The sequence below is a fragment of the Maniola jurtina genome, chromosome 5, assembly GCF_905333055.1.
Source record: "Maniola jurtina chromosome 5, ilManJurt1.1, whole genome shotgun sequence".
NCBI lineage: Eukaryota > Metazoa > Arthropoda > Insecta > Lepidoptera > Nymphalidae > Maniola > Maniola jurtina.
In genome coordinates, this window is record NC_060033.1 from 7,312,084 (window position 1) to 7,337,581 (window position 25,498).

The following is a 25,498-nucleotide window of genomic DNA, read 5'->3' on the forward strand; positions in this document are numbered from 1 at the left end:
GATGCATAGCCGTGTTCGCACTATGTTGGAGCGGAATAGATTGCTGACCTTGGCCTTGCGTATTTGCTATGCACTCTCCGTTCATTGACCCCGCTGTCAGCTGATTATTATTGTTCGGTGCAAACTCGATGCTCGCGACTTGTTTCTCCTTTGTAACTTTCAGTGGTGAGACAGAGATAGCACTAGTACTGTTGCTTACGTTTAAGAAATCGCCAACGGTCATTGCTTGCTCGCCGGCTGACTCATTAACAGATGATTTTATAACAATTGGCGGTAAGCCGATCGGCCCGCTATCGACATAGCAACTTTCTGATAGACATGCACCTCTCTTAGTATTTACATAATCGCCTCTAGGACTGCAGTCTCTAAGGTCTATTTTCGAATGTTCACCTCTCACCGACTTCATAAAATCTTCCTTCATTACATATGTTTCCTTAATATTTTTCACGTCAGCCTTTAAGATTAATAGATCTTTTAACAGTCTAGTTACATCTACGTGATCAAACGTTAGCGGGGGCAGTTTCTGTAGATCCCGCGCCACAAAGATTGGAAGTTTTTCTGGGTCTGTATTCTGGAAAAGGCAGATGATGTCCTCTACTTCCCGTTGCATTTTACCATCTCTCCTTCTGGATATATTCCGTTTCTTTGCTGGCACTGCCTCGAATAGCAATCTCTTTGCTTTCTTGATGTCCTCAGCAGTGAAACCAGAGACGCAAACACGTATAAGGCTTTCCACATCCATAATATTTAGCTTTCCTTCAATAAAACATAAAACCTCCGAAATTACAAGGTTACACCCCACACATTTCACTGTACTTTCACTAATTTCACTCGACGACATCACGATCGCTGTTCTAGTGACCGGTCGCTACGACGGTCGCGACGAATAATGACCACCAAACTAAACGTTAATTGGAAACTGCTCAAATTATATTTTTTATTGATTGACACCTCAATCATCAAAATCGGCCCAGTAGTTTAGGCACTACGGCGGAACACACAGAATCTGGATACAAACATACATACACACATACATACATAGACTGCTTAAATCATAACCCTTCCTTTTGGCTTTGCCGGGTAAAAAGTGGAATAAGGTCATAGGTCACAACTCCTCAGAACACTCCCCGTTACAAAAGCAATAGGAGAGCTTACGTCTCTGCGGTGCTCTAGAAGCTTTCCATCGAGCTGGTTAGGAACTATTCACAAGTCGGGATACCCGCTTTTGAATCCGATCAAATAGAAGGAGTTGGTAATGAGGTGCTCCGACTCAAAGGTGACAGTAGAAAAATCCATACTTAATATTAATATTAATATTATAAATGCGAAAGTGTGTCCGTCTGTCTGTCTGTCTATCTGCTACGTTTTCACGGCCCAAACATGGGATACAACCCGGGGAAGGACAGGCTACTTTTTATCCCGGAAAATCAAAAAGTTCCTATGGGATTTAAAAAAATCAAAATCCACGCGGGCGAAGCCGCGGGCATTCTCTAGTACTCAATAATTTAAACCTCGTAGTAGGTCTGATTGAACAAAAGTAATAAACTTGAAATATGTACTATAGTATATATTTTAACTTTTTAACAGTCTAGATAATCACACTCTTAAGTATTTATATACAAACCTTAGGTACTATTACTAATTTATGGATTAAAAATAAAGTCCGTAAGGTAATAAATTTTAGTTTTTAGTTTTTTTTTATTACAGTAAGTAAAAATAGGAATATAAACAATAAGTCTTTTAGATATGTGTGGAAACAGTGGACACAGACACGCTTGAAAGTCCCGGTTTGACGCAAGCTGAATTGCCGTTTTCTTGTTCTTTCTCTCTCTGTTGTCTCTTGGGCCCAAACAGAATCTTCTGCACTTGACACGCCGGCGCTTCTACAAAGAGGTATAGAGGCAGAGACCACAGGTATGTTGTGCAGACGATGCCAGCAAACAGCATTATCTGTTGAAAAGTTTATAAATCAATAAATAATTATTCAAATTGAATCTGCTTAATAGACACGTTATTAATATTGTGTGTTGAGTATATTTAATATTGTATTCTCAAAAAAAGTTAAACTGCAGTTCGTTTTACCACCAGCGTTATCAGTTGATATCACACAAATATTATAAAGGCGAAAGTTTGTGTGTATGTGTGTATGTGTGTGTGTATGTTTGTTACTCCTTTACGCAAAAACTACTGGACGGTTGGGCTGAAATTAAGAATAGAGATAGATTATACCCTGGATTAGCACATAGGCTACTTTTTATCCCGGAAAATCAAAGAGTTCCCACGGGATTTTAAAAAAAACCTACATCCACGCGAACGAAGTCGCGGGCGTCAGCTAGTGTTTTAATAAACTATAATTTTGATAAAGGATCACGAGTAAGAATGGATCAAGATGAAACTTTTTTGAAGGTAGTGTATAATTCCGGCCTTCTAATAGTTGGGTTTTGTATTTTTAACCGACTTCAAAAAAGAAGGAGGTTCTCAATTCGTATGAATCTTTTTTTTTTAACTAATCATTTCAATTCTATTAAGTATTGTTTAAATTTCAATTATTTGATTGTCAATTGTTGGATTTGTAAGATTATAGCGATTGTAAATTAATCACGTAAACTTAAAATTACGAGGATTCCAAATGCACCCAGGTCTGTGTGTGTTTCAATGATATGCCATAATTCAAAACTTGAAAATTTGGAATTGCATTTCAATTCAATGATTTGAATTGAAATGAAATTCCCAGTTATATTTGTAAAACATTATTAAAATTAGTTCCCATTTCAAATTATTCAAATGAACACCTTTGCTTAAATTCAAGTCAATATCAAGGAAAGTTTTTAGTTTCTAATCTTTGGGGAACATAGAATCGGAATGGAAATCGCTTTGGAGGTTGTTTTTAATTTGAGATTCCGATGCTAACGGGATTAAGTTCTCATTTGAATAGATTCGCATTTACGATTTCCTATGTGGATCGGATTTCGTGAAAACGAAGATGCAATCTTACTTCCAAACTAGATCATGCCCGCGACTTCGTCCGCGTAAGATAAAGTCAAAGCTTTTTAATCAAAAGATAAAGTTGAAAACTAAAACCTTTTTAGGGTTCCTCAAACGGAAAACGGATCCCTTATAGGATCACTTTGTTGTCTGTCTGTCCGTCGTGTCTGTCAAGAAATCTATAGGGTACTTCCCGTTGACCTAGAATCATGAAATTTGGCAGGTAGGTAGGTCTTATAGCACAAGTACAGGAATAAATCTGAAAATCGCGAATTTGTGGTTACATCATTTAAAAAAAAAAAAAATGTATGTTTCAGTTTTCAAAGTAAGATAACTATACCAAGAGGGTATCATATGAAAGGGCTTCTAAAACAAATTTTTTATTTATTTTATGCATAATAATTTTTGATTTATCGTGCAAAATGTTGGAAAAAATACCCGGGTACGGAACCCTAAGTACGCGAGTCTGACTCGCAATTGGCCGGTTTTTTTTAATTACAGCTTCTGTGCAAACATGCTCACAGACCTGAGGTTTAAACTATGCGTTGTGGGTCAGTCTAACATAATATGTTTTCCTCGCCGAAGAAAGTATGAGCAACCCATCAAAAACTCGAACTGTTGAGAATAGGATGGTCCCTAAGATGTTACCAATAGGAAATTCTATTGGGCACACGGCTAGTAAGGACAATAAAATAATATCAACCAAACGTTTTAAATTATTGACACCAAAGGAATAAAATTGTTGGAAGTGATAAGCTTGATAACAGAAAGATCTATGAAGTACTAGCCGATGCCCGCGACTTCGCCCGCGTGGATTTAAAATTCCCGTGGGAACTCTTTGATTTTCCGGGATAAAAAGTAGCCTATATGCTAATCCAGGGTATAATCTATCTCCATTCTAAATTTCAGCCCAATCCGTCCAGTAGTTTTTGCGTGAAGGAGTAACAAACATACACACACACACACACACACACACACATACACACACACACACATACAAACTTTCTCCTTTATAATATTAGTGTGAATTAGTGTGATTTTGCCGATGATTATTTCAATTGAAACGTAGGTATAGTATCTAAATATACTTACAGCAGTATAATCTGTAGCGTAAAACGATCTTCTCATTTGACCACCATAAGTCCTAAGCACTGTCGCGTGCAACAGCATAGCGCAGTAGGACATTCTGCCGAGTGGCTGCAAGGGTCCCCATTCGACTGAATTTACGTAAACTCCTGAAATTAAGCAACATTTTACACAATAATCTCTATGTAAGTACAACGCAATAGACGGGTCTTCCTAACAAAAAAAAACGAGCTTTAATTTACTTCGTTTATTATATATTAGCTGATGCCCGCGACTTCGTTCGCGTGGATTTACGTTTTTCAAAATCCCACGGGAACTCTTTAATTTAGCCTATATGTTAATCCAGGGTATAATCTATCTCCATACCAAACAGCCAAATCCGTCCAATAGTTTTTGCGTGATTGAGTAACAAACATCCAAACATCCACACTTTCATTTATAATACGAGTATTATTAGGATTAGGAGTAGGATTTAAAGAAGCAGATACAGTTTTGCGTTTGCCGTTTTGATTACGACCGACCATGGGAGCTATGATGATCCATAGATGATTGTCTAATAAGTATACGTAATGTCAATGCCACATGCAGATTTAGGCTCAACGCATATCCGCGGGGTGGACAGGAGCCGAAACGTAGTATCTTTCTTGATAACAACTAAAACAAAGCTTTATTTACTATAATATCGCATACCGGTAGGTACAGCGATTGTCTCCTCCGTGTTCTCCATATACATACTTGTTTGAACTGTTCGCCAAAGTATAAAAGTCGTTAGGAACAGAACTCGGGAGTAGAGTCTACTACCGTCTGTATGCGTCAGCGACACATCACACAACACAACAACAGACACAGCACAACAAAGTTGTAAGCGTGGTCGGTAGATAGTCTCCGTTGGATAGTGACCCAACAACTCGCAAACTTAGCGAACTTTGATTAAATTTGCTTGTCATAAAGTTTCAGGAATAAAATAAAGAATATTTCCGTAGTCTAAGAAGATATTAAGAGCCAAATAACTTAGTTAGTGTGAATGTGGAGGTATTTTGCAAGAGTACGAGTGCTTTACAATTTCCCAGAGAGGTTTGAGCCAATTACTATAATAGCATTTACCCACAGCTAAAATTGGTGCGTTGCTATTAAAATATCACCAGGCGGAAAACAATTATTCCAAGATGCATTTAATGTATTTGTAAAAATTTTGTTTATTTGTTCGTTACCTATGATTTTATGCATTGTTAGTCCAGTTTAATTTAAATTGTGTACAGTTATTTTTGGCACTTGCGTACCTAAAGGTCTCTGACATACTTAGTACCTAACTACCATCAACAAACAATACTTAAGTATATGGCGCAGGAGTCCTTCAAACAAATTACATAAAACGAACAAAATTTTACTGGCTGGAAACTTTAAAAATATTGATTGAAACATTGGTTCACGACATACCATAATCCTTAATTAGTGGCATAATATGTTGTCCACATGGTTTTTACATAAAATTAACAAGTCCTTTCAACAAGTCTTAAGTTCCTTTAAGATCAACTAACGAAGCTCGACACACTTATCTTCTATCAAACCAAATAATATAATTATTATAATCAAATTAATATAGAATTCTGTACATTCTCTCACGTTCCATGCATTAGCAATTAAAACAATAGGTGTTAAATATATCTACCTATTCAGCTACAGGAAATTGCTCCATACATTACTAGATTTATTAGACTTTAATTAGGTAGAAGGGTTTGTACGTGATACATCACAAGCATCCTATTACATACATTATACAAAAATCTCTCAATGCTTTGGAGATGTCAACATTATCTCATTAATAGACAAGAACTAAAAATACTTACTGTTGCATTTATAGAAGTATCCAATGATAAAGACGCAAATTGCCAAGGCGAAGAAGTTCTGGTTCAGAGTGTTGAACACAGCTGATTCGAAGGCCGATGCCTCGCGGTCATGGAGGTCCCATCCCATGAGCACTGTGCCAAAGGCAACTGGTATGGAGATCACGAACATCAACTTTAATAGCTGTAAATGAAAAAAGTATTACAAAAATCCGTAGGCTCGATACGCGAAGAATAATATTCTCGATGAAATACTTGTTTAATCAAGATTTGTCTATTTTTTAACCCATTAAAAATATGATATCCTCATTCTCTACGGGCACCCTAGAAAGTTGATTACGAATTGGGAACATATTTATTGAAATAAAAACTTACGATGGTTGCGATAGCGTATATCTAGATTAAAAAATATACAATATGCATAAATGTATTGCTATTTTTATTGTAAGCCTTCCGACGCAATTTTGCTAAAATAATGGCTTTTTTGACGACACCTTAAAAAATTATGGCGTTCTCATCATAATAATGGAGCGTCATGCGAATCAAGATGAAGCATTTATTATTATTCCTTAACGGTAGGTAAATATTTTGAGAAGAGAAATGTGGGAAAACAACCATCCCGCCGCGCCGCTGCTGGTCCAACAACACGTGACTGGCCGGCACAAAACTGTTAGCAGTGGCGTTCCCCTAGTGTGCTATAAGACCTACCTACCTGCCAAGCATGATTCTAGGTCAACGGGAAGTACCCTAAAGGTTTCTTTACAGACTCGACAGACAAACAGACAGACAGATAGACAGCGAAGTGATCCTATTAAAAGTTCCTTTTTCCTTTTGAGGTACGTAACTCTAAAAATGTGTATGTTTCAGAAGTTTCGTATAATTTGTGTCAAAATAATTAGTAAACTCACCAAAGATTCACCTAAATCCCATTTCTTAGTTTGCGCTCTATGGTAGAACCAGGCAGTGAGGACTCCGAGATGATAGCCGGCCCAATTCCCTTGCGCGGAAACATAGGCATGGTAGAAGGTGTCGTTATAACCGAAAATGTCTCTTATAGATCTAGAAATAAAATTGAAATTTCAGAAAAACTTGTTAACTATCAAGAGGCACAGCAGACAACAAATAAGACTAAACCAATACTCAACAAAATCGGAGTTAAAGTATGTCCACAATTTTTACCTAGACCCGATTTCATTCAGAAATTCGGAAAAGGATTCCTTTTGCACGCATCACCTGTTAACAAATACATTGCACTGTCTAGTTCACTACAATCAAGTAAGAAGTTGTAAGAGATTTTATTTTTTCCAATAGACTTATAAAGATAAGAAGTATCTTAGAAAGTTTCTAAGTAATAGTAGGTACAAAGACAAGTCGAGTCTGCTATTTTAATATCTACTAATAATAATTAACTAATTATAAATACGTGCCCGTTTGTCCATCTTGACAAAATGACAAAGACAAACAAAGAAAGCTTGCATCCAGAAACAAAGGAATCCTACGGAATTGTCGCGAAATAATAGCTAGCTTATTATTAAAAAATACTTACTCTGGGAAAATGCTGACCCTGATGGGGAGCAGGTTCATAAAGTAGCTCTGTAAGAACGGGATGAGTAGACTGATGACCATGACACTTGATAGAATAGGAACTCCTGTCTTCGGCCACTTCCAGATGATGAGGAGGACTATCAACGTGATGAAGAACAGCTGGGTGTCAGTTCCTAGGTACCTGGAATGTTTTCATCTTGTCTCATCTACTCTCATCTACTATTAACTAACAATATGCAACATCTCAAAATTTAAACTATAAAATGTTCATGAAAAACAAGCCACTAGAGCATATTTTAAAGAAAATAATAAACAAACGAATTAAACGCACACTTTCGCACAATAACAAACAGAATTTTGCAATAAGGGGTCTAGCCATAAAATTACAGAACTCAAACCGTTTATGTCAATTAAATGCGAGCTCTTGGCAATTTCCACTTGCATTTACCGTGAAATTAGTAGGTAGGTTACTTTGTCACTGATTTTCTAGGACGCCCTCATTAGGAATAAATAAGTTCTTTTCTTGCTAAAATATTTCTAAAATATATTCTTCTTCTATCCCTTGCCCTTGTCCCATTATTTAGAGTCGGGCCTCCTTTTACGTAAGCACCTTTGGGGAGATGGCGAGGGCGAGACTCTTTTAGTTAAATTGAGCCACTATGGAATCAAAGACACTGCGCTTGGTCTCATTGCGTCCTATCTTAGTGATCGTATTCAAACAGTATGTGTGAATGATGTGAAGTCATCCGGATCAGCCTCACTAATGGGTGTTCCTCAAGGCTCTATTCTAGGTCCTTTCATGTTCTTAGTATACATAAACGATTTACCATATGTAGTCCAAAATATTTGCGATATCGTACTATTTGCTGACGATACGTCTTTGATTTTTAAAGTCGATAGAAATAAGGACAATTTTGACGATATAAATGGTGCCATATCTCAGGTAACTCACTGGTTTACTGTAAATAATCTACTTTTAAATGCAAAAAAAACTAAGTGTATTGAATTCGCACTGCCCAATACTAAGAACACAAGTAACATTAATTTAATGATAAATAATGATATTTTGGAAATAGAAGAGACTACTACATTTTTGGGGATAACCTTAGATGCGAAGCTGCAATGGGGCACCCATATATCAACTCTTGCTGGCAAACTAAGCTCTGCTGCTTACGCGGTTAGAAAGATTCGACAATTAACTGACGTGGAGACCGCAAAGATAGTATATTTTGCTTATTTTCATAGTATTATGTCTTATGGAATCTTAATATGGGGTAGAGCGGCAGATATTGGGAGAATTTTTGTATTACAAAAAAGGGCAATACGCGCAATTTATAACTTAAAACCACGCGATTCACTTCGAGAAAAATTTAAGGAAATAGGTATCCTTACCGTAGCCTCTCAATATATTTACAACAACATAATTTTTGTAAGACAAAATATTCTTAGTTACAAGAAGGTTGGCGATCTACACAACAGGCTGACTAGACACCGTAACAGGCTTGCGACTCCTACGCTCCGTCTCAGGAAGGTCCAAAAGTCATTTGTGGGAATGGGTATAATCTTCTATAACAAAATTCCTCAGTCAATTTTGGACTTGCCTTTACACAGGTTCAAAAAATCTATTAAAAATATGCTCCTGAGAAAAGCATATTATACTATCGAAGATTATGTAAATGATAAAAAAGCGTGGATTTGAACTTCGATTCGCTCCAGCAATGCGCAGGACTTCAATTGCTTGTATACATGGCATAATATTGTATATCAAATCATTGAAAAGAGCAACCGCCGAGTTTCTTGCTGGTTCTTCTCGGTAGGAAAGGCATTCCGAACCAGTGGTAGATGCTTTTGACGATTCGAAAGAACTTGTAAAAGTCTAATTGAATAAAAACATTTTGAATTTGAATTTGAATTTGAATTTGAATTTACGTCTCTCTCGACATTGGACCATCTTGTGACTCATTCTCTCCCTCGTGGTTTGGTTCTTCATTGGGTAGTGATCGCTTCTTCTCATGATATGACCATCTCATCGGAGCCTAATCTCTCTCTCTAAAATTAATCGTGTATTTATGCAACCTTAAGAGTTTCTCTTATGTAAGAATTTTTTATATTTCTAAAATATAAGGGAGAGAAAGTGTATTTAAAAATTTACATTCTTTCTTAATTTAGAGATTGGATACACAACCAAATTAGGCTAACGAGGAGGAATATAAAAACTTTTTCATTTCATTCAAGGATCTTCACAGAACACGGTCTTGTACCTACCACTTGCAAAACAAGTATTGTGTGTTTCTAGGTATTTGAAGTAAAATAAATGCTATCTACAAAAGCAATCTTACATTATGAGAAAAACATGTCCACATGCTTTTTTTAACAAATATATCACAAAGCATCTACTCAGATAAAAGTATTAACTACGCGATTCTTCTGAGACAAATATAATGTCGTATAAACTTTTGCAATATTACAACATATTGTACGTACTGAGCAATGCAGCACACATCATGAGTTTGCTATCAAATAAACCTTGGACTCGAAACTAAATCTGAGGACATCTGTTATACTTAGCGACAGATTTCGGCTAACACAATATGACTCATTCTGTTGTACACAAATGACGGGTCTAAAATACTAAATATATTGCTATCCTTTTTATAATACACCTTGCGAAAAAGGATAGTACTTCATTCAGATTTTAGGCCTCTGTCAAATAGTTTAGCTTAGGGATTGTGTACAACAGAATAATTCTGATTCTGATTCTGATTCGGAAGTCTGATTTGAATGCTCTAGGTATAAAATTATACATATTTTACAAAGGGCTATTTTTATGTTAGGTACAGCAAATAAATGAAATCAATGATAAAGGAAAACATCACGAGGACACCTGCATGCCGGACAGTTCTCCATAATGTTTTTAAAGGGATGTGAGGTCTGCCGAACCGTGGCCATAGTGGTGGACAGTGGCCAAACTTTTCTCATTCTAAAAGAAGATCCAGCCAGCCTATCAAGTGACTATCAAGTGAACCAGCGATGGCTTGATGATGGTGATAGCGTGCTATATAAAACTTTTCAGAAACACTTACCAAGCCTGTGGCAAACAAAGATGCTCAAACGGGAACAGGTTGGGCATCAAAATCACCAGTTGCCACCAGTTTTGTCTGCATATGTCGCGCTCACGCTTGACCACTGCGTCCCACATGGGCCCGGAGCCCAAATGTGGGACCCAGGTCATCGCCAGCCCCATCACAACGAGAACTGCTGGCATTAACCTGGGAAATATAAAAATATTTTTTGCTGAGCCGAGTGTATGAAAAAAGTAGAAGGATGTGGATTTCTATCTAATAAGATTTGAAAAATTGTAATCTGATACAACACATTCTAAAATAATAATTACTTAATATTATACAGGTTGTTTGGTAATTAGTATAATGACGACATGTACCCATGGTACTTAGATCTGATAAATACAATGCTGAAGTAAAATGACGAAATAAAATTATAAAAATTTTCCCCTTACAAGTGAAGGTTACAGTAACTAGAAAAAAGCTGATAACTTTCAAACGGCTGAACCGATTTTCTTGGATTATAGCTAAGAACAATCTCGATCAAGCTAACTTTCAAACAAAAAAAAATAGATTAAAATCAGTTTAATTGTTTAGGAGCTACGATGCCATAGACAGATACACAGATACACACGTCAAACTTATAACACCCCTCTTTTTGGGTCGGGGGTTAAAATAAAGTAAGGTCAATAGAATTTCGACTTCAGCGCATAGTTATCGATACCACATTTTCCGATCCCGTGAGAGTTTCCCAAATCTTTCCTTAACACTTGCTTACGTCACAAGAGGTATCTATAACCTATGTAACATATCAGCGCGATACGCCCAGCCGTTTGGCCTGGCGTTGATAGATCAATCAGTCTGTCAGGAAAAGTTTTTATCCACAAGATAAAAATAATACGAGGAAAAGGATGATGCTTTTCTAGTGGTAATAGTGTGACAACCTTGAATTCATGTTATAGTACAAACAAGATTAGAATTATTACTAGTCATATGCTAGTTTTATTTTTTGATAATTTTAATGGTACTTTTGTCAAACTGAATTGTCCTTACCTAAACCATCTATTCACGATGGCCATAGGAACAGTTTTGAGACTGAACTGATGCGTTTCCGCGTACACCATCATCTTGTAGGCCATCAGGAATCCTCCCATCACGAAGAAGATTTGGACGATCACTCGGGCATTAAATAGGAGGGACTTGAAGAAATCTTCATACGACTGTAAAGAAAGTATGGGTTAAGCGATTTATAAAAATAACTAGCTGATGCCCACCACTTCTTCCGCGTGGATTTAGGTTTTTTAGGAATCCCGTGGGATCTCTTTAATTTTCGCGTTAAAAACTAGCCTATGTCCTTCCTCGGGATGTAAGCTAACTGTGTACCAAATATCAAAATCGGTTTTAAACTGTTGGGCCGTGAAAAGCTAGCAGACAGACACACTTTCGCATTTATAGTTATTAGTATGAGTAAGGATAGTAGGGATTAGTAGGGATAAGGATAACTGATAGCAAAAGTTACTGAACAGATGTCCACTGTCCAAATACATAGTGTCCAAATAAAATATATAGTTAAAAATAGATAGGTAGTTGATAAAAACTTAAAAGGTGTGTAAATGTTTTAAAATAATTAATAAAATGTTTTTTTTTTTTACTTTTCTATATACGAGTATATAATATATAGATCAAACATTTTTATTCACATTATTATTGAATCAGTAGTTACAAAATGCACTGCACGCAATGTGCATTTGCATCATTTTCCGTATGACCCGATATAGCTTGTAGTAACGATTACACGGCAGGATATGTTACTTGAAGCTACGAGCTATGGCCTAATCCTAGCATTTCAGACGATCAAAAAGGAATACTATTTGTGAACTTATGTTTATAAACATACGAGTATGTCTTATTTACAGTCTAGATATATTTTTGTCTGTTAAGTACATCGAATAGAGAATAGAAATTTGCCCCTATCAAGTTAAAGTGGTTAAGTACCTATTTTTTTGCATTAATTAATAAAATTCTAGAATGAATAGAAATTTGGCTAACGTGGTAACATTCTCATTCTAGGAGACCCGTGCTCAGTATTGGGCAGCGATAGGATGAGAATAAATGATGGTGATGATGATTCGGGATTAATCATGACGTCACGATATCTATTGTGATACGCGGATGCTAAAACGAAGCCGAAGTAAACTCTCGCAGTTGCCCTGCCCGATACGAGTTTTGGAAAATAGAAAAGGGAACGAAAAAATACCTATTTATTAGCAGTATATGTATAAACCCTAGTACCTAGTAGATTGGATGCCTTTAAAGAATATTTTTTGTAATTTTTTTGAGGAGTTTTCATTAATATTTTATGAAGTTGAAACCGCCGAAAATCTAATAAAGAACTTTAGTAGGTAGATACGCACTCATCAAATATTCGGAAGTCGCATAAATAGAACAAAAGCTGTCAAGTGACGCATAAAACCTAGATTTATAGAAACGCGTACACGTATGCGACATATCGGTTAGTTTAATGTCTCGATGTCTACCGATTAATGTATTAGAATCTAATTTTATTTTAATATAATTAACCCACTTTGACTGATTTGGAAACTGGAATTTAAGGAACAAAGATATTATAATGGAGATGAAAATTTTTAATTTATGAAAACAATGTATTTAACGTGCGAGAAACTCTTTAGCAAAATCTAAAGATTTATTTCAAAGTAATTAGGTACACTAAACAATTTTAAAATATGTATACATATAAAGGAAGTGGAATTATAATATTAAGTATATATACATTACATAAAGTTCAAGACACACTAGGATGCAAATTATTTCATTCAAAACAGCCTCGAAATTCATAAGCCCACCTATACCAGTCAATGTTCTCTGAAATAACAATGTGCGTCAGCCGTCAGTGCCCTAGGTGGGAAGAATGTTTACTTCACACACAAAGAAATTACTAGCTGATGCCCGCAACTTCATCCGCGTGAATTTAGGTTTTAAAAATCCCGTGAGAACTCTTTGATTTCCCGGGATAAAAAGTAGCCTATATCACTCTCCAGAACAACTATATAGGATAATTACATGCAAAATATCACGTCAATACGTTGTTCCGTTGCGACTTGATTAAAGAAGAAACCAATAAACAAATACACACTTTCGCAGTTTTACTCGTATTTGTAAGGGTAAGGGCCGGGGCACATATGGCGGAGCGCAGCGCAGATCATTTTTCACAGTCAAAATATTATCAACATTGTCCTCATTGAAATAATATCTAAAATCTATTGTGCATCCGTGCGGATAATCGCGCATCCGTGCGCACTCCCGCTCGTACTCGCGCATTCTCTGGTACAAATTTGCGTAATGTGTCACGCAATTAGAAATCTTCACGGACTGCTCTGCGCTGCGCTCCGCCATATGTGCGCGGGTCCTAATGATTCTATCCCAAAGTAGCTACTACATATTAGGTATTTTGAGCGAAAGATAAATTAATTATTTTCTCGAGTGTAAACACGCTCTATAAATATGAATACCTCAGCGTTTCTGTAGACAGCCCCAAGCGCTGACAGACGCCATTTTTTATTGGATCATAAAGGACCCTTGTAGGTTACTCGGTGAATACATCAATTGAATAAATAATAGCGAAAAATATAACTTGTTTATATACAAGGCGACTTCGTCTGTGTTGGCGTTTGGTGGCGCGCGTGCGGTGCGTTTTTGGAGTGTTTTTTTTTTTTGTTAAAAGTGGCCGGTTTTTGTTTTTTACTGGTGTTTTTGGTGGTGGAACTGACTGGCAAGCGCACTAGAGGGGCGCCGCGCGTGTGCTGGCGAGCGCCTAAGCTATATCAACTACATACTCGCTTCTTGTTGCTCGCCTACACTTTTCTAGTTTAACTCGTTTCTCGCAAATCGTCGGCGGCCTACGAAAAATATAACGAATTTATTATACGGGAAAGATTCTTAGATATAATATAAGTAGTAGTTGCGAAATTATAGATATACCTAAGTAATTTAAGAAACCGCTCCATTCATTATATAAGTCTATGCATTCTAAGGATATTTTTAGGGAGTATTTTTCCAATCACAAGAAAGAAGATTTAACAACATTCGATCTATTTCCATTCCAATCTAAGTACGTTTCATGCAACTGTAATCAATATCTAGAGGTTATTCCGGGCACCTTTTTATCCGTTCAGTACTCCGTCCACGTTTCACAATCATACTGAAATATTATTCGCACGCACGAGATAGTCTTGGATATTTACAAATTACAGTTCAAACAAAATTCTAAGTATACAAATTAGAATCATTAACTCTACAAAGAACCAAAAGCTTAATTTGCTTTAATTCGCAAAACCAAACAAATCTGTATGATGCCACATGCAGCATGCGATATGCACCGCCCGCCCTCTCACTGATAAACATGCAGGAAAAGCCAGCCACCAAGCAAGCAATATGCACCACCACCACACAGCACCACACAAATCCCAAACCACTCGACGGTACGTTTCGCCCCGACACCGGAGCATCCTCAGGAGATGTAGACCTTACAATGCCTAATTGCAAAGTCATTGCAAGGTCATTGTAACCCATAGCAAAATAAGCTTTTGGTTCCTTGAATATTGACTTCCACAAAATAACGCCTGCTTCTATACAACAATCATTAACTATACAATTATTCTGATTATGCTCTAATTGCATTATTATACTCACGTTGTATTTACATCTTATATTATGTATTAAACGACTTACTTTTTCTATGAATTCAGGATTTTCAGTGTACCCGTAGCCAATGAAAATCATCGAATGAAGACCAAGGATCATCACCATCGTGTAAAACCTGTGAAACAACAATATCATGAAAAATTCTATAACAAGACTACTACGTTGAAACTATTGGTTACTAAAATTATATCTTGTAATCTTCATAAAAGGTTCTAAAGTGGCCCAACTAGGCTTTTTAGTGTTGCAACTGCAACAGCGCATATCAGTTGAAAGTGCTGGTTAAGCAACGTTGACCAAAATCGGTAACTGTAATGTGCCTTTGGAAGTCCGAACATGGCCTCGGAGGGTTCCGGTTATTACCTCTTAATCACATCAGATATAATTAGTAATTCTTAGTCGATTCGTTTGCGGAAGGATATGTAAGCCCATAGCCAAGGAAATCCCCATAATTTATGATTAATTTATCACACTCGCTTACAAAAAAACTTAGTAGGTAGGTATAGGTTACCTCATAGCTTGAAAGCATTTAAAGATACCGCCTTCAGCACTGCCTCCATGTTTTAAAGCTTTCCAGTTCTTTTGCACAGAGAAAGCCAACATGAATCGATTACCTAAAACAACAGCATTAATATAGCTATAGGTCACAACATTTTACTTACATCGGGTTGCGCTTTAGATTCAAATTTTGTTTTACGGAGTTTTACTGCTTCGGAAAATAAAATTAGGATCCAAGGTCGTCCAAGTGGACGGGTGATTTCAAGCACAAGACTGTTCTGCAGAGATATTTGCAAGAGACCTTTGTACAGCAGTTAAGATGTCCTTTGGGGATAACCACAACAAATGATTTGGATAAAGGTGAACAGAGCATATGGACTACCAGTGTGTAGTCTACTCCAAGTCTTTGGGTGACCGAGCCAGCTAAGTATGTCTATGCATATAGGAAGTAATCTATACTATCCACGGAAATAAGTTAGTATAGTTCAGATAACTTCGTACATTCTAACCGAATGCTGAATGAACTCACTAACAACAATAGTATAGAATAATGTAACTCGGACGTTATTATGTACCAATCCTAAACCGATAAGAGATATATTATATTGTATAAGTGCATCTAATAAAACTGCCATACCCCAAGTTAAACCTGCTTCCATCTTAGACTGCATCATCACTTACCACCAGGTAAGTCATTGCAGTCAAGAGCTAACTAGTAATGGAATAAAAAATGAATACCTTCTCCTCTTTCTGGTGGCCATAAGAAGTAATACGCGGAACATCCAAGGTTGACGAAGAGCAATAGCAAGAGCAATGCTCCTATGATATAGTCCAATGCATCGACAGGAATATGATCGTTCTGTGTCTTGCAATATCTCACGGATAAAGAATCTACCTGGTAACATAAAAGTTTAAAAACAATAACGAAAATGGTAGAAGTCAATAATGAAAACAATATAAGAACTCATAAATTAAAATTTATCAGCTCTTCTGGATTTCCAAGTTTTTTCATTTCGTCCAACAAAACTTTTTGAATCGTTATTCTACTTAAAAAGCCCCTTTTTTAATACCATTTTACATTTTACTGTATGATCAGTCTCATCACCTTAGAATCAAACAAGATTGAAATCATGCAATCTCGTCTGATTCTAAAATGTAAACTTGAAATATTTTTTAAATAGATTAAAAAGATATGGAAGAAAAGATTGAAGAAAATTTTCTTGTTAAATAAAACGTTTAAAACGTGGCTTAGAATTTAGTACAGGAATAGATAGACTAAGTTTGTCAAAGTAATGCCCACGGGAAGTTGAGAAATTAGAAAACGCCGCGGGCATCTCTAGTTAGTGAACAGCATTATGGAAGGGTGAAGTGAAGTATTTCACATCCTTTTACTACGTTAAAGTAGAAACAGGTAATAGTAAAATTCCGTTTAAAGTTGCCCCAAAAGTTAAAAATTTTAGTCATAGCTTTTGGATTTAAAAAAGCAAGTAGGTACGTATGTTACGAAGCAATACCAAATTAGAGGTGATTAGAGCTTGACTCCGAGCTCAGATGATGGTAAGTAACTGACGATGTAGTCTAATGAAATCGTACCTTGTACTGGTTTCTAAGCCGCATCACACCGGAACGCTAGTCTTTCGTCGTGAAGACGTGCGTAACGCATGCTGCACGTTGTAATAATTTTTAGCCATAGATAAAGAATGCCACGTTTGATTTAACGGACAATATCAAATTAAGCTTCTTGTTTCTTATGTAGAATTCATACCTGTAAGCCATATCCCTGATGGATAGTCCTATTGAAGCACTCTTTCAGCGTGTTCGCGGTGGCATCACTAACATTGACATGAGTATGATTCAGACCACAATGCTCCGATCCACATACCCCTCTGTGTAATTTTGTGTGCTTGTAGTTCTTGTACGAGAATGATGAGAAATTCTGCAAATAAATCATTTAAAGAAATCTGTGTCTGTGATGTTCAAATACAGCCTTCTATTTAGCTCATAAAACGATTACAAGTTATCAATACTGGACCACGAGTTTCACGGGCAGGTAGAGGAGAATATGCAACTCACTAAGCCAAGCTAATTGCTAGTTGCATGATGATATTGATGATTTTTGACTTATTTAGGGAAAACATAGAGTTCTTGTAGTAGTAGTACTAGGTATATTCTAACAAGATATCGTTTTAGATGACTTACTTTGATAAATTGATACAACGGTGTATCATCCTCTAGAAGTTCGAAATCAACGATGCAGTAGACGGAGTTTGGTTTTCTTAAACATAAGTCGAAATCATCCAGCTCGGACAGAGCTGGCATGGAGTAGTAGTCGAATGGTTCCAAAACTGCATCTATTGACAAAAAAATAACATCAAGAACGAGTTACGAAGCAAATAGGGCTGCCAATAGTTTTTTGATTTATTTCAAAATAGGCTTTAAAAGATTAAGTAGAGGTACAGGCTGTACAAAATTAAGTTAGGTAGGTACAGTTAAAAAAATGTATTTTAAGGAAAGTGACTCTACTGTTATTTTTTTCGGAAAAACTTTCTATGGGAATTTAGCTTCAAAGATTGCTGTTTCTTTTTCTTTGAATCCAATTTTTCGGAAAGGAAGCCCTCTTCTTGATGGATTTGTTTATTAAATAAAATATCCACATCGAAGCCCACCAAACTGAAAGTACTTTTTCCGGACTATATTATTACTTCAACAGTATGCAGAACAAAAATTTTGCCAGCAGCGCCCACAGGCAGAGCCACAATATCGTACAATACTGTTGGCAACCCTAACAGCAAACCATGCTGGGAAGTACGCATTGTTAACTTCAAAATACTAATATTATTTATATTACAGTAGGCACCATTGGCAACCCTGACAGCAACCCGCGTCGGGAATGCTATCTTCAAGACGACCACGGCATGGATGTACCTACATTGAATTATGAGAAAGGGAATTACCATCAGTATTATTTGGATTTCTGTGACCATCAGACTATGAGAAAGGAAATATAGAGTGCACCTATGATTGCGCACACTTTTACTTGTATTTAACTCTAAGTGTAATTGCAATGCTTGAATTATCTGATCATAGCCGGTACAGTGCAATGTGTCGTAACCAACCAGTTTTGTGTGCAGAAAGATTTATGCTAACTGGTAACTGCAGGTCCAGTTAACTCGCTATTTGCAGTACTAAAGGCCAATGTGAGATGTTTTCTCACTCGTTTTCGTAACGTACACGAACAAGTGTAAATTAAAAATTAATAACACCCCCGACAAGTTACGAAGAAGGTTACAGTAACTAGAAAAGAGCTGATAGCTTTCAAACGGCTGAACCGATTTTCTTGGACTATAGCTAAGAACTCTCGATCGAGCTACCTTTCAAATGAAACTAAATGAAAATCGGTTCATTAGTTTAGGAGCTACAATGCCACAGATAGATACACACATCAAACTTATAACACCCCTCTTTTTGGGTCGGGGGTTAAAAAGTAAGGCAATGCCATTGTATGAAATCCATGTTCTAGGTTGTATGCTCGTTCGAGCAGAAATAATTAGTGACTAGCTTATCCGCTCAGTTTTGCTCACATGGAGGTTGTTGACTAAGTATATTCATAATATACTTATGCCTATGTTACTTCTTGGTAAATTTTCCAGCTTTCTAATGGTGAAAGAATTGTGAAAATCGATCCTTTAGTTTCCGAGTTTATCGCTTATTAACTAAAATCTCTTTATAATATTAGTAAAGGTAACACGACACTGCCCGTGCATGTTGTATAAGTAAATCGAAATAGTATCTTGCCAGTCGGGGACATAGAAAAGTAAAAAATGTGGATTGCTAAACATGTCCCCGCCTGAGATACTTTTAACACTGAAGCAAAGCACTGAAGTGTAATGAAATTGTTATGACATTATTATATTCTGAATAGATGGCGGTTTTTTTTAAACACTTTATAATGATTTCATAAAACCTTTTCAATATGGTATTTTTGAGGATTTATCTCCTCATTTGATAGTTAACTCCATTGCTCTGCCATAATCTGTGGTAGTTGCAACTTTTGAGAGAAACCATAGGCAAACTTTTCAACGCAATCAATAGTCATGTGTATGTTGTTGTTGTTGTTGTAAAGTTGAAAAGCAGCCAATTAAAGTATTTATTCGTATTCAATCAATTTCAAGCTATCAATTATTTATTATTCACTAGCTGATACCCGCAACTTTGTTCGCGTGAATGTAGGTTTTTTAAAATTCCCGTGGGAACTCTTTAATTTTCCGGGATAAAAAGTAGCCAGTATGTGCTAATCCAGGGTATAATCTATCTCCATTCTAAATTTCAGCTCAATCCGTCTAGTAGTTTTTGCGTGAAGGAGTAACAAACATACACACACACACACACACACACATACAAACTTTCTCCTTTATAATATTAGTGTGATTCATACATACTCGTAGAAAGGTAGGTACTATAGTCATGCGCACAAAAACTTTATTATCCTTCTGGTGCAGTCGGTAATTAAATAAGAGGTAGCTACTAACTTCGCTATATAAATCCTTTCCCAGTTAAAATAATTATTACGTAACAGTTTCGCTAACAGGTAGTTAAGAATGTCACTATTGCAAAACTTTTGCAACGGACACATTTTCCTGGTGCACACTGACTGGGCGTCTAGCCTCTCTAGCAGTCATAGAAAAAGCTCAAACTTAACTCTATGGCAGTTATGAAAAGAAAAAGATTGGTTGCTTGAGCCTCCTCCAAGCATTTTGATCAAGTCTAAGGTTGAAATCTATAGAGCGCACTTTGACTTTGCTTAGACTGTAGTAAAAATGAGACAGATTTATGCCAGCGGTATAACGCTGTCTCGTTTAAACAGTGCCTTAAGTCTGAGCAAAGTCAAAGTGATATACAGATCTTAGCCTAAGAATACAAGCGTACTAGGCAGCGTGACTGTAGCAGCCAGACTGCAGCAGCTAATCCGAATTCGAGCTGTTTGCAAAGGCCCTTGCCTAGGTCAGCTGTCAGATTTGGATTGGCCGTCGCAGCCAGGCTGCCTAGTGCGTGCCCTACCTAAGCAGCTATAAAAGCGAACTGCAGAAAATAAGCAAATGGACGTTTAGCCTAGGCAAGCCTCACATTGGTTTCTATCGCGTAAGGAGCTGATGCGTTGCGATTATTTTATAAATGCTTTCTTATAAATATTATATACACGGCTGATATTACTTGTAGCTTTGTGTGCAGAAGCTTATCTTTTACCAGCGCTTCGCAATGTAAACGTACATAGTTGCCTAGTATAAGATTTTACTTCTCACCAAAGTTGAGAATTCGAGTACTTCGAGTGTCGAAACACAATAACATCAACGGAAAATGGATCAAAAAGCTCTTGATTTAAAGTTTAAAATTCGACGCTCGGTTGGTGAGATGTAAAATCTTTTGTACCTATTGTACGCGACAGGTTGAGATGACAATCGGAGTATGAGCTGGGGGACGCCCCGCACACCCGCACATCACCCGCGCTCACCCGCAGCGGGTTAGCGCGGAGGCTGTTCGGGTTTGTAAGGCGTCCCCACCCCGGTTGCCATCTCAACCTGTCGCGCACACTTCTATTTTTATTTTATTTTATTTTTATTTATTTATTTCACTATACTTGCCAACTCTACAGTAACACTGTGGTAACTTTTTTCTTGGACAAGCATTTAAGTTAGAAAAAAAATGCAATCTCATTATAATGGACAAAACCTTATCTATCAAACTGGCACAAATAGATAAGTTGTTTGTTTTAATTATACTAAGAGTTCATTGTGCCCGCAGTAGGAGTAGTAGCCCTGAATAAACTTTCAAACTGGAGCACTGACCTGTACTAATACAAGTAGGTACACTGGACCTGCGATTACTGACTTGTTTTTGGAGCAACTATCTTTACACCATTTTGGCGCTGATAATAGCACCTGGTAACAGTGAGCGTCATATGAAACGAAACGTCACGTCCGGATCAACGTAACTATGAGATGAGACATCTGTCAACATTATGCCAACACAAAGACCATTTGAAACAAAGTGTCAATTATTTTGAATCCCAGTACTCTCGATGGGGTGCTTCGAATCGGCACAAAAATAGCTGTCATTTTATATGGCATACATCGTCGTCCAGCGTACTTGTATATTGTTTGTATGTCCATTTCAGTGAACTGAAGGCTATATAGAAATAACAATTGGTTTATATCGGTCATACTAAATACCTACTCCTATTGTACTAGAAATCTATGTGAAACAAGATGAAGTAAAGCCGGACTTAGTTCTGGTTCTACTTTTAAAAGTGCAAGTATGATTTCCAAATTTTCACAATGAACTCTTTTATCCAAACCAAATTCAACTCCTTATTTGTCATCTACTATTTGTTAATTAGTATTTAGTGGAGTAAACGAAGCATTTTCGTCGGAAGTCCTCAGAAACAGCTCCGATTTTGATGTTTTTTTTTTTTAAATTCTTGTTTTTTATACATTATTTAAAATCAGAAACGTTTTGAAGCGGGGAAATAATTTTTTGTATTTTTTTATCCATATGTGCGATATTTATACACGAAGTCCAGAAAAACGCTACTTTCTCTTTGAGAAGTTGTAGAGGAGGTCAAATGCTACAAATGACCTCTAAACACTTATGGGCGAAAACCGCCCGTTTTTAAGTTATTGATCGTTTTCAGAAAAATACGTATTTGTTTCTTTAAAAAAAAAGTAAGGCATATTGCCGACTTTTTATTTAATTTCTAAGTACTAGACATCTCAATTAATAATTGTGAATACTAAAATAAAAATAATCTATGTAGGTTCCCCGGTTAGGGATCCAAGACTGTACCAGTTTCATAATTTCTATTGGGTTACTTTGCCAAAAATACTATTTTTTTTTAAAGTTACAGAAATTTTTGGCCTGCAAATTATTTGCAAAGCTTTTACACATTCTCAGCTATCTAATGATGTACAAAACTTTAAAAAAAGTTGAAAATTAGCTAAAAAAATGATAAAATAATAGCACAAAGGAGAAATTTCTTAACGCTTAAATCTTAGATAAATCGTTCCTATCGATCAATTGAGCTATCCCGTGGCCAATTTTATGATCAGACTTGACCAGATCACATATTCACAGTAAACTGTTACCTCTTTCTAAGTAGAGACTACCTCTAAACAAAGAAAAAACGATTTGTTTAAAATTTAAGCGTTAAGAAATTTCTTCCCTGTTTTATCGTTTTTTTAGCTAATATTCAACTTATTTTAATGTTTTATACATTATTAGATAGCTGAGAATATGTAGAAGTTTTGCAAATAATTTGTAAGCCAAAAATTTCTCTAACTTAAAAAAAAATAGCATTTTTGGCAAAGTAACCCAATAAAAATTATGAAACTGGTACAGTCTTGGATCCCTAACCGGGGAACCTACAAAGATTATTTTTATTTTAGTATTCACAATTATTAATTGAGATGTCTAGTACTTAGAAATTAAATAAAAAGTCGGAAATATGCCTCACTTTTTTTTTTAAAGAAACAAATACGTATTTTTCTGAAAACGATCAATAACTCAAAAACGGGCGGTTTTTGCCCATAAGTGTTTAGAGGTCATTTGTAGCATTTGACCTCCTCTACAACTTCTCAAAGAGAAGGTAGCGTTTTTCTGGACTTCGTGGATAAATATCGCACATATGGATAAAAAAATACAAAAAATTATTTCCCCGCTTCAAAACGTTTCTGATTTTAAATAATGTATAAAAAACAACAATTTAAAAAAAAATCATCAAAATCGGAGCTGTTTCTGAGGACTTCCTAAGATTGGCTATTTTACGGCTTTATTTACTCCACTAATTAACGAAACAGTAGATGTGTGGTAGGTACTACATAATTTATTTATTTATTTTTAGTTAGTAATATTTATTTCTATTTATTAACTCATTTTTTTCCTTTTTCGATTGTCGTTAGCAAAAAACTAAAGAGATCCCAACTTTTTGAATTTAACTTCCGATATATTGATTTCATTCGTATAAAATATAACCTATGTCACCTGGATCATAATACCAAATCGATTGACTCCTCATTCACCAAAATCGGTTCAGTAGTTTAGGCGCTACGGTGGAACATACGTAAATAATACAAACATACGTAGACTGCTAAAATCATAACTAATCCTTGTTGCGTTTGACTTTGCCATTGTCGGGTAATAAGTTGTTCAGTTTTTAGGGAACCGAGGGACGTACACGTTAAACTCGTAACTCATATAACTCTTAAAATTAACAAGTGTAAATTAAAAATTTATAACACCCCCGACAAATGAAGGTTACAGTAACTAGAAAAGAGCTGATAACTTTCAAACGGCTGAACCGATTTTCTTGGATTATAGCTAAGACCACTCTCTATCAAGCCACCTTTCAAACAAAAACACGCCACCTTTCAAACAAAAAAAAAACAAAATTAAAATCGGTTCATTACTTTAGGAGCTACAATGCCACAGACAGATACACAGATACACACGTCAAACTTATAACACCCCTCTTTTTGGGTCGAGGGTTAAAAAAACCAGGCCAAGTTCTTACCGGGACTCGTTCCATTTTCCGCCAAAACAATGTTCACAGCACAAATCAAAATCACCACAAGCCACCGCATTTTGTTAGAATCTGGCGACTGGACGCACTTTACTGCTTAGCATTCAACTGATGCAATATCCCTCGGTAGGACTTAGGAGGGGTCTGTTGTACCTAGGCGGTAAGCCTCATGAACTTGTAGATGTTACCCAACTACAGCTACGATAGAGAAGGGCGATTTCCCGCCTTGGCGTGTATTTACCCGACTGCGCGATACAAACAAGAGATAATAATATGTGTTCTTCGTCAGACGTAAGTTGTTCCTTTGTAATGCTCTAGACATGAAACCCAGTGGCTGTTTTTTTTTTTTTTATATTTCTAGGCTATCTGCAATCAGTCATTTATGTGGACTATAATCAGATTATATGAGTGCGTTAAGGGTTGAGAGAAGGTCACTCCATCAAGAGACTCTTCTCATAGGGCTATCCCTGGCTTTATTGTCCACAAGACAGTTAACTGATTTTAACAATTTTTACATTTACTGTTTCGTCTAGTGTCACTAGATATGGGTAGGTAAGTACTAGGTACAGTCTTTAAAAGTAAACATAGCAGCCACTACTTGGAGGTAGATTCATACGCCATTTAGATTGTATTTCAATCAATGTTGATTATTAGTCTCCAATTTAGATAAATGAGTACTTTGTCGGGTTTTTAAACTTTAACTTTAACTTGTTTTTAGGGTTCCGTACCTCAAAAGGAAAAAGGGAACTCTTATACACTTTCTTGTCCGTCTGTCTGTCTGTCTGTTTGTCTGTTCATCCGTCCGTACGTCGTGTCTGTCAAGAAAACCTATAGGGTACTTCCTGTTGACCTAGAATCATGAAATTTGGCAAGTAGATAGATAGATAGAAATTGAGGTGTTTCAATTTTCAAAGTAAGATAACTATACCAAGTGGGGTATCATATGAAAGGGCATTTCCTGTACATTATAAAACAGGTTTTATTTATTTTTACGCACAATAGTTTTTGATTTATCGTGCAAAATGTCGGAAAAATTACCCGAGTACGGAACCCTCGGTGCGCGAGTCTGACTCGCACTTGGCCGGTTTTATTTTTTTTTAAACTTTAGCCATTTGCACGGCAGTTCTGTTCCATGGAAATATACTCGTGTGCTTGAAAAGTATAGGTACACATAAAAGTGTACCAAC

At 36.4% G+C, this 25,498-nt stretch overlaps 1 protein-coding gene across 1 annotated transcript; it reads right to left on the minus strand.

Moving 5' to 3' along the window:
- Window positions 1–1,678: 1,678 nt before the first annotated feature.
- On the minus strand, window positions 1,679–24,481 carry LOC123865045 (regulator of hypoxia-inducible factor 1-like). The gene is made up of 13 exons (XM_045905868.1): window positions 24,303–24,481; window positions 17,939–18,090; window positions 17,505–17,675; window positions 16,478–16,634; window positions 15,753–15,855; window positions 15,272–15,359; window positions 11,576–11,742; window positions 10,544–10,729; window positions 7,462–7,641; window positions 6,824–6,974; window positions 5,919–6,099; window positions 4,078–4,220; window positions 1,679–1,950 (listed from the first exon to the last, which is right to left on the minus strand). The coding sequence occupies exons 1-13, from the start codon at window positions 24,370–24,372 to the stop codon at window positions 1,741–1,743; spliced, it is 1,959 nt and encodes a 652-aa protein (XP_045761824.1). The 5' UTR covers window positions 24,373–24,481; the 3' UTR covers window positions 1,679–1,740.
- Between the last annotated feature and the right edge of the window lie 1,017 nt (window positions 24,482–25,498).

Coding starts and splice junctions, on each gene's coding strand:
- LOC123865045 (XM_045905868.1), bottom strand. CDS start 24,372: ATGCGGTGGCTTGTGGTGATTTTGATTTGTGCTGTGAACATTGTTTTG. Junction 16,635..17,504: donor ATCAGGGATATGGCTTACAG/GTATGAATTCTA, acceptor TTATGTTACCAG/GTAGATTCTTTATCCGTGAG. Junction 15,856..16,477: donor GCCACCAGAAAGAGGAGAAG/GTATTCATTTTT, acceptor CTGTTGTTTTAG/GTAATCGATTCATGTTGGCT.